Genomic DNA, 10,321 nt, shown 5'->3' on the forward strand with positions numbered 1-10,321 from the left:
TACAGCAGTATTTATCCCTGCTGTATTGCCAGGCCTTGGCCAGACACTCTGACAGCACGTGTGCAAAGGACTCGTCCTGTAGAGGGAACATTTGCACTGATTGATTGGAAGAAAGCTTGTATTGCTGTCTCTGTGCAGCCTCAATTCAGACCATTAAGAGCAGTCAACTAATAATAATTACTTTTAACCGGGTTGAGTCCAAGCGCCTCAGCCAGAAGCCCAAGGACAGACAATACGACCAGGAAGTGACTACAACCCTCTATCCATCGATAACGCCGGCATATCTCATTACCGTGGCGACCTGCGGCACACTGCCACTCGGTCCTGATCATATAAAATCCATTTCAGTGTGCTGTCCCCAATGGAGCGCCGGCGTAGTGGAATATTCATTATTCAAATTTTAAGCATTGGAAATCCCAATATGTTACAGAGGCCAGATGAGACGAGATGAAATAGCTTAGCCTTTTGTCCAGAGAGCATTGACTAATCGTCTCGCTCCCCAGAATCAATTTCCCAGCCGTAAGCATCAGACACTCCTGATTGTACTGTACTGTTGAGGACCCCCTCCACCGCCATCACCTAATACCCCTCCCGGCTGCCCAGAATAACTTATTGATCGGCGATAATGTTACGGGAGGTGCGGGTGGCCGGGGCGGAAGACGGACCGGCCTCAGTCATTCTCCGCAGGGCTAAATTTGGGTCCTTTGTCATCAGATCTAGCGCATGCTGACACCATCACCAGCTGTCACCAGCACAGTTTTCTGGTTTTGAAGAAAAATTTCAAGAATTTTCTTGAAAAAAAAAAAAAAAGTAAATAAAAGCTCAGTAGAGATGCAACAAACTCCAGTTTGGTGAAGTTTTTAACCTGCTGAGGTAACAGAGATTCTCATTTAAGAGCTGTAATATAAGAACACATGAGAAGGGCATTCATCACATTTTTTCTGGCCTTCCTGTCATCTTTTAATAATTTATGCTAAAAGTAGATGTGGTGTCTTATTTTTAAGCAATGACAAAGTGATTATCTTAAGTTTGAACTTTTCACAAATTCAAAATTTTGCATAGAAAAGGTTCTGATCTAAATAGGATAGAGACCAGCTAAGCAACTTTTCCATATTATGCAGCGTTCAGCCTTACTTGTATTTGATGATAATCTCTTGCTTGCATTCAGAATGAACTGGAGCGATGTCTGGACAGGTAGTAGAAAATCTAGTCTTTTCTTTTTTCATACATTTTAAACATTATCTGTGGTTTCTGCGTTAATTTATGACATATCTTACACTGTAAGTAGTTTACAGTGGGTCTTCTTCCTTCAGTAAGAGCCACTGATCTGAAAAGAAAAATCAAATTTTTAATTTTCTGAGTGGCTAGTAACCAGGAAGACCAAACTGAAATGAATCAGTTTGCTATCACCAAGAAAAAACAACGGTGCAATCAATAAATTTCAGCTCTGGGTCATTTCATCTGGTTGAATATTGTGAAATGTTAGCAGATGCAACCAAGAATCAAAAACAAAATTGCTTTGGTGGCTGATTACAAGATATTTTGGGTTTTGCTTCAGGTTTGCCCCCCTGAATATTAGGCTGATAACCTCTCTGTCACTCTCTCTGATTCTGTTCTGAGCCTGAAAAGTGTCTGTGATCAATACCTACAGGCCCTCTGCCAGAAAACTGGTGTGTGTGTGTGTGTGTGTGTGTGTGTGTGTGTGTGTGTGTGTGTGTGTGTGTGTGTGTGTGTGTGTGTGTGTGTGTGTGGGGGTGTGTGTGTGTGTGGGTGGGTGAGTGTGTCTATATGTGTGCTGTGTCAGCATCCACTCAGGACTTCATCAAACACTCCCCACACCTTTTCCTCACACGCAGACTCGCGTTTACAGACACCCACATCGGTCAACGCCCCACTCAGACGCTCGTTTTCCCCTTTCCACCTTCTTGCTCGGCAACCCGAACGCCGCACACACACAGGCGCACTTGCATACACAAATTCGTCCCACTGCACACCCGTCCCAACGAGGACGTTAAATACCATTCAAATGTCAGCCCCGCCATATTGATTGGAATAAAAACTCTGAAAGGAGGAAGAGATGGCTTGTTGATGCTAAGCAGGTGCATGATCGCCATAACATCGTTCACTGTCACAAAGTTGCCATGTAAGGGTTTCCGGATCCCCTGGCAGAATGTGGATCAGGGATTACGTTCGACCCCCGAGGCCTTTTATTTCTGTCATTAATCATTGTTCGGCGACAGGCACACCCGGATTCCTGCTGAGAGCGGGGTCATTCTGAGAGCCCTCTGATCACGGCCGCTGTGTGTGCATGTCAAAACCGGAGGGTATGTTCACCACCGGGTGATTTTTGCTTCCTGTCATGTATGATTGCAAGAAAAAAAGATAGATGTTAGCACATTCTAGCAGTGCAGCTTGCAGAGTTTGAAAGCTATCCATGTTCTTATTGAATTTTTTTTTTCACTAAAGTGCAAAACTGAGAAGCTAGACTCTTAGCGTTTCCCATTCGTATATCTTATTATGCACTACATCAGCAAACTCTGCTGAATTTATGTAAGAGCTTTAGATACTGATTCCATGAAGAGCTTATTAAACAGTCAGCAGTACATTGTAAAAGATTAAAGTGTAATGAGATGAAAGATGTAATTGCTTTTGTGTGTTTTAACTTGTACTTTGCTTTTCAGGAATTTTAGCAGTGCATAGATTAATTCTGTAAGTTTGACAAGGCATAGCTTTTCAGATACCATCCATTCATCCATATATTTTCTGTGACCAGCTAATCCTGACCAGAATCACCAGAAGGTCACATTCAAGAGTAAAATACATTAATTTATCAACCATACACAGACTAACTATCGCAAAAGTACGATCCTTTAAATGGCTTTAAACAGCCATTTAAAGGATCTCCAGTTTACCAAAAATTCATGCTCAGGGATTCCTGAAAGGGTGTGAAAAACATTGGAGAACATTCAAACTTTGCACACAAAGACGTCAATCAAGATTCAAACCGGTAGTCGCCTAGCTGGGACGAAACAGTGCAAATGACATATCCACTGTACAGCAAGGAAGCAGTGGTTACCACATAGTAACCACTGCTTGTGGTAACTGGTCTGATTTGACCAGATGTGAGAGTAAATGACTAGAATACACCAAGAGTAATCATCCTGCAAGACAATAGCAGTTTTTTGCTCTTTGGTGCAATTAAACGTGTTCAGAAGTTAGTAAAACCAAATTGTAAAGAAAAAAAAGGGTTGTTTTTGGTAGTTTTTCATTTATTTTTCCGAATGTTTCCATCATGTAACAAATGTACTTTACTAGAAACATCAGGTTGTAATCCTTCCTAGTCCATCATCTGCTCAGAGTATTTTTAAATGATTGTTATTGGAGTCTCTTGATAAAGCCAGCCATCCTGAAGAGCTGAAACTTTGACTAATACGTGTCACAATGTTCAAAGCTAAGGATTAGTTTATGGGGTGGACAAAAAACATTATGTCAGATCTTTTTTTCCTGATGCGCATTATGGGTCGAATGATCAACAAGTCATATAAAAACAGAAAGCAGAAAATGTCAGCCAAGTATTTCAATAGACTAAAACTTAATGGTACAAATGCATCAGTTTGTTGTAGACAGTAGGAATATTTGTTAGGTATATGAATGAAAAAGTTTTTACCAATGATGTTTTGCTAATTTATGCAACACATTGATACCTACTTTCTTAACCAAGTAATGTCGCAGCATTTTGAGGATGTACTGTGGAAACTATGGTCGGGACAAAGTACCCATCACTGTCAGAAAAAAACACTGCTATGATTTTGACTAAATATCAGACTAGGACCTGTTTCTAAAAGACACTGATCCATTTTTTAAGACTCAAAAAAATCCCTAGGATTTTCATCAAATGTCTCTTTCACTTAAGAGTTTCTGCTTGTCTGGGTAAATGTTTTTACAGTGCTATTGTTGTATCTTAGGTAAAGAAACAAAGCCTTTTTATGCTTTTACAACTGAGCATTTTACAAGATGCTGTTGTTAGTCTGCAAAAACATCCAAGTACCTCAAACAACAAATCTCTTATTTAACTGTTTAAAGAGTGTGCTAAAAGAGTCTGAAAAGACCCTAAATCTAGCAGCAAGAAACTGCTAAGTCGGCAACACTGTAACCTTACAAGCTTTCTTTCTTCACTTAATCAAGTATTAATATGGGGTGTGTGCGTGTGTGTGTGCGTGTGAGGGGGTGTGCGTGTGTGTGTGTGTGTAGGCGTGTGTCTTTGTGTGTGACGGACAGAGACAGAGGGCTGAACAAGCCTCAACCATACAAGATTTAGATATTTTCTAGAACATAAAATAAAAACAGGTCATAAAAAAAATTCCCATTCACCCTTACAAAGTAATAACAAAACACATTTGTTTGATCAATTGTCATATATCTGAAGAGTTTTAGGAGTAAACCAAAAATGCATCCATGCAAGCTGTCCATCTCAAAGGTAATTTTAAGATCGACCCTCCTGCGGCCCCAGCAGGCCGCTCAGGAGGAGTGTGGCAATGTCATGATCGGACACCAGGGAAGTGGAGAGAGAGGAGTGTCCTGTCATACCAGCACTTTCCGAAACCACCCAAAAAAAATCTTGCAAAAGCGCATACGGGGTCAGTGCGAAATTCCCGTACCGTGCACTAAATAAAAAAACCCGTAGGCTCTAAATTGCCCCGTCTTAACACCATGGAGGGGTTAAGGACATTTTATTGACAACAAGGCTGCTGTCATTGATCTTCACACAGATCATCAATTAATCTAGTTGCAGCAAATAGAAACACTTTTTTACACAAAAGAAATCGTTTTACACAGTCATTTGTTTTATGCCTTATTATGACCAAACTGCAAAAGTACGAAACGGCAAAATGACCGGCAACATCCCCACCTTCTTCCTTGCTTCATTGTATTTCTTTTTAAATATCTAAAAAAAAATTGCCAGCTTTTGATACATAATACGTCTGTGCTTGATGAAACGTGTAAGTCTGTGATGGTAAAGGTGCAACAAGCAAGAAAACATTTACTCCTCACCTGGCAGGAACCTCAATGTTGGAGATTGCGTAGAAGTACTTGAGCAGATTGTCTCTCTGGACGTAGGTGCCTCCGAGTGCAGGCCGTAGCAGCCTCATCCTCAGGTTGGTGAAGGTAAAGAAGTCCCTCAGTCCCTTCATACTTTCCATGCGGGTGTACAGGTTGTCCATGTTCTGCAGACGGGGGCCTGCAAACAGAGCAAAGCGCTCCCTCACCTCGAACTTCACGTTCTTATCGTTCTTGGAGCCGACCCAGCGCGAGTACTGCTCAGTGCAAATGACCCGTGTCAGGTTTGTGGGTGAGAGGTCACGCACTCGTTTGGGCTGCATGTTGAAGGCGTCTTGGCAGTCATCGGCGTAGAACTGGTAGGGCTGCCAGGAGCGCCCGTGGTCCATGGACTTATCCAGAACCATGATTGTGGGACGGCCATATTCAAACGTGATCTGGATGTCGTCTGTGAGCTCCAGACTCTTGTTCCAAGACATGGTGATGTTGGCGAGTAGGGGCTCTGGATGTCGACCCCAGGTCACCGTCTGCCAGTAGGTGATGAGGCCATTGCGTTCACGGTCCTGCATCAGCTGAGGAGGGTGAGCCAAGTCTGGGTTGGAGGCATCACACTCGTCGCTGCACAAATATGGGTTCTCCTACAAAAGAGATGCAGACAAAGCAGAAAGGTCAGTAACTAGCCAAAACCTTCTGATACTAATTTGATTAAGCTATTGACAAGAAGTGCAGTTTAGGATCTTTTCAGGAAGCAATGACTCATTGTGCACTCAGCTGGTCACCTATATGACAAAGCTATTGAAAAAAAAAAAAAACCTAAAATAAATTACAAAATGCTTTGGTATGTTTTAGGCACAACTCTCTCCTCCAGGGCCATGTTACCATGTGGCTAGATATATGAACTTGCTCCAACAATGTCCAAAAATAGAATATAAACTAACCCATTTTTTCCACCAAAACAAAAACAAAAATCTTAGTAAAGCAGACCCTGCCAAGACACTTGGGAGGTCTGAAAAGTAAACTTGCAAAACAACACAACACGAAGTGTGAAGGTCAGGGGGATCGTGCATCATCACCGTCTTTGCATGGGCAGCAGAGTGCTGCTGCACTTTAACTCTAGAGGATTGATCCTCCACTTCCACCGATGCCAAGACTTTGAAACTGCTGCCCTGCCACACAAGCAAAAGTCAACAGGATTATTCACAGAGCCCCACAAGCCTCTTTCCACCCGCTGCAAGAAATGTATTTTACTCTGATTGGAGATCTTCTTGTGCGACCTGGAAAACAATTTCGTCACCCACTTACTCATAATTGCATAGCCCAAAAAATGCATGGAGTCTGTTGCAATGCTATGGACGCTATTACGAAATGGTAATCTAACCACTGCGGTCACAAATATAATCACCGAATGAACTATTTTCGAAAACAACTCTGTCTTATTATTGAAGTGTGACACGTTGCACACTCGCGTAACAGGGGGTTGTGACTGAAAGACTCACAAAGGCTCAGATTAGCTCCAGCGTTCACATAGCTGACTGTTATCTGCCAGTTTTCTGACAACCCCTTCAAAACAGGAGTCAAAATATTTGCACAAAGAATTCCCAGAGATCTGCGCTCATCTCTCTTGATGCTTAATTTGCTAAATTCAGCTCGGGTTCTGTTTGGTTTGTATTACATACAGACGGCTCGTTGTATGCCCCCAGGAAGCACTAATTACTTTGATAAGGGTTATTATTTTCTCCCCTATTTATTAAAGTCGTGCTGTCTGTCGAATGAGTCAGTTCGTATAGGAACTGAGTCATTCGTATGAAATGAATGAGTATTGATGTTAATATTTCTGTACTTTAAGTTCTCTTAACTTAGAGCTTCTTGTAACTACAGGTAACTGTACACATTTATGCCTTACATCTAAATTTAAATGAATAAGTTTAGGTGTTTCTATCTTTCCACATGTTTTGTTTAGGTCCAGAATATTTTCTTTTCTTTTACATTGATCCAGGTGTTGCAGTCATTTGTCCTCTTTTTTCATCAAAGGAGATATAAATGGCCATTCTTAATTTTATTACATTATGATCAATAACAGTAGTTTGCAAAGAAAATTTCCTTTTTCTCCACTTTCTCCACTTTTTGTTGTCTAAAAACTATGATTGCGTTTAATTCCAATGTATAAAAACGCCACAGCCCACCTTGAAAAGCAATTTTTATAAAGTAAGGATAACTAGGCTGGGGAAAAAGATGTTCAAATAAATATTTAAATAAACAATTAAATACACAGATTTAGTCACGGCATATCAAAACAAAAACATGCAAAAAAAAAGTGACAAGCTGGAGAAAGTGACCAAATTATTCTGCAAATATTCAAAGAAATATCAGCTTTGAGGCAAGTGAAGACACAATGGCAGGTAGACAGCCGGGCAGTTAACTATGAACTATTTTGTTCTTGATTTAGAGTTAAAAGAATGGTAGATTTATTATGACTCCCTAATTATGGAGTGATTTCTTACGCTTGAGGAGGAAGTTCAGAAGGCTGTTCATGGCAGCTGCCAAGGAAAAGAGTGGCTTCTTATGTTTTTTTCCCAATATGTTGCCTGATTTTTGAGGGAAGTGCAATTTTATGAAACACGTGGAAATGTGTTGTCTTCCAGTATCAGTAGTTATGTTGCACATTTAACACATAGAAAAGTGGAAAAAGCCAGTCAAATATTTTTGGACTGTGTGAAAATAAGCAACCTCAGTGTAGAAAGCACCAACCACCACAAGTCCATGCTGTCATTAAGTTAGCTTATTTTATTTTATTTTTTTTTATCATATATGAGTTACAACTAGATACATATTGCATCACAAACTGATGCACTACTAATATAGAAGTCGAGACAAAGTTAATTTTAGTTTGATGAAGCTGCAATTGATTGCCTACATTTTCACCCATAATTTGTTTTTTGACCATCAACCTCAAACCCCCTGCAGCCTTTAAAAGGTTGGATGCAACGTTTCCTTTCACATCATCGACAGTAAATGGCGGCAGAAATCAGCAGGGCGCTTTAACCTGCTCAAACCAAAGCGCACGCTAATGAGCCTTCCGGATATCTGTTCGCAGTGCAGGTTTTGCATGGAAATGTGAGAACTGCTACATGCTCAGCATACAGATGGAGGAATGTTGTGGGAGTGGCCAGAAAAGTGGAAACTTTTGGGGTGTGTTTTATTTATTTTTGTTCTTCTTTTTGCAACTATTGTGAATTTCAACTTTATTGCCCCCTTTCAGCTCCGCGGAGGCTGAGCGGTCAATTTTCAAAAATATCTAGGTGGAGTATCACATGAAACAGCAGTTTCTTCTTTATGATGTAAGCTCTAACGTGAAAGCAATACCGCGTTATATTGATGTACCGTGCGAGCGTAGATCGTGTGTCACCGCTTCTTTGCAGACGTTCACTTTTTCACATCCGGAGCCGATGAGGGGCAGCGTCTGTTGCTGCTGCTAGGGCGGGAAAGTGAGCAGTCACTCAAAGCCACTCTTGCGGAGTAATACCGCAAAAGAGAGAGAGAAAAAAAAGTTGGATTCCTGTGAGGCTAACGTTATAAATCATCTGATTTGTGGTGACAACGCAGAGCGGGAAAACTCTAAACAAAAGCAAACGCTGAGGTGGTGCTGAGGAAAGCTGGGCTCATAATGCATGTGAAGACACAGCTGTGAAGCGACACTATCTGCACGCCGCAAACTGCAGATGATACATCTCGCTTCACACCGGAGCCACATCGCAGCATTGTTTACTACCCGATAACCCAATTAGCCCCATTGCAGCGACTCCGATAGACATCACTGTCAGCACAAACACACTTAGGATGATAATCTACCGCGCACGTAAACAACCGCAAACAGACAAGGTAATTAGAGGCAGACGAGGAGGGCTGCTGCGGATGTTGGGAGCGCGACTAGCTGCCCCGTCGGAGGTCCAGCTGCGCCTGTTAGCGCGCCTCGCGACCCCGCTCCAGACAAATGTTTACACGCTTGGAAGCGAATATTTAGAACGCTGTTGTTCTGGAGATGACCCTTGACCCCACAAATCCTATTGAAAATGACCGCCCTGCCATCCTGTCCCAGATACAGAGTGAACTCCTTCCAGGTTAGCGCTCGCGCTCTCAGAGGGATCCGCCGCACGGGGCTTTTGTGTGGCGGCTTTGTGCGCAAGCGAAGCAGCAGCGCGAGCAGCGATAGAAATAAGAGCTCGGGCAATTTTTCTTACACTTTGTTGGAGCCCGTGTGTCAACCAGCTGCATGTTGCGGCTCGTCAGTTTGCTCTGACCTTACAGAGCCCTTCGGGATTAGCTACAGTAGAGGTGATATGCGCTGTACAATAATAGAGGCGGGAAGATTTTCATCCCCCACAAGAGCTTTACGCGAGGTTATGTCTAAGCCCTTTTGTGCACCTTGTCCTCCTTATCCCCCTCTGCCGCTGCTTTGTCCCCGCTCCTTGGCATATCTGCGCCAGTAGAGTCACAAACTCCCGCAAACACGCTCTGTCTCTGTGTGATCCAGGCCTAATGCTGCAGCAGGTGGCCCATGTTGCTAAGCTCCTCCAGCAATTATCCTCACTGGGCTCTTGCCTCCACCACAACAGCTGCCATTATGCCCCAGTGACGAGTGGATTCCTTGTTTTGACTTGAGGGAGGACAATGAGAACCAAGACAATAAGGAATAGTATTCGAACCCTCTCCCAACTTTTTCACTCTTGTCACATTGCAAACAGAAAATGTCAATGTGAGTACAGCTGTGAAGTTAAAAGCAAATAGTTTGGAAAGTAACTAAACTGACTTTTTGAATAAGTGCTCCCTAGAATCACCTTTCTTAGTTTTTTTTTTCTTGCAGCCACCTTTCACAACAATTGCATTTTTTAATTTTCGTCCACGCACACTTGAATGTCCTTTTATTCAAACCATTCCATTGTAGCTCTACCTCTATGTTCTTCAAGGACATCAAAGTTGCCCTGACTCACCCAACTTTTAAATCGTTTTGAAAGACACATCTTTCCAGCCCAGATTTTAACCCAGGTTGAGCTGGACTCCTGCGATATTCATGTTAGTGTAAAAGTCAAATACCATCACCAGTTTTGTAGAATAAGGCCGGTGTAACATCGTTGGTATAATGTCCACAATATTCGTTTTCTGTGAGTGTGAAAAAACACAATGCTTTCCTACTTCCTAAATATCACCTTACAAGAGGAACGTTGTCACTATGACTTATTGCTCTTAATTACTTTTAAAAAATTCA

The 10,321-nt window shown here is 42.1% G+C and overlaps 1 protein-coding gene across 1 annotated transcript; it reads right to left on the reverse strand.

Moving 5' to 3' along the window:
• Window positions 1-5,025: 5,025 nt before the first annotated feature.
• On the reverse strand, window positions 5,026-9,531 carry LOC103461052 (netrin-G2-like). The gene is made up of 3 exons (XM_008403372.2): window positions 9,481-9,531; window positions 8,465-8,530; window positions 5,026-5,696 (listed from the first exon to the last, which is right to left on the reverse strand). Exons 1-3 carry the CDS (start codon window positions 9,529-9,531, stop codon window positions 5,049-5,051), a joined length of 765 nt encoding a protein of 254 aa, XP_008401594.1. The 3' UTR covers window positions 5,026-5,048.
• Between the last annotated feature and the right edge of the window lie 790 nt (window positions 9,532-10,321).

The sequence above is a fragment of the Poecilia reticulata genome, unplaced genomic scaffold (assembly GCF_000633615.1).
Source record: "Poecilia reticulata strain Guanapo unplaced genomic scaffold, Guppy_female_1.0+MT scaffold_513, whole genome shotgun sequence".
NCBI lineage: Eukaryota > Metazoa > Chordata > Actinopteri > Cyprinodontiformes > Poeciliidae > Poecilia > Poecilia reticulata.

Bases quoted from the DNA above. Each gene is read 5' to 3' on its own strand.
- LOC103461052 (XM_008403372.2), bottom strand. From the start codon at position 9,531: ATGCCAAGGAGCGGGGACAAAGCAGCGGCAGAGGGGGATAAGGAGGAC. The intron at 8,531-9,480 runs GTGCACAAAAGG...TTCCCGCCCTAG, and splicing joins AGGGGGATAAGGAGGACAAG to CAGCAGCAACAGACGCTGCC. The intron at 5,697-8,464 runs GTGACACACGAT...TCTCTTTTGTAG, and splicing joins TGAACGTCTGCAAAGAAGCG to GAGAACCCATATTTGTGCAG.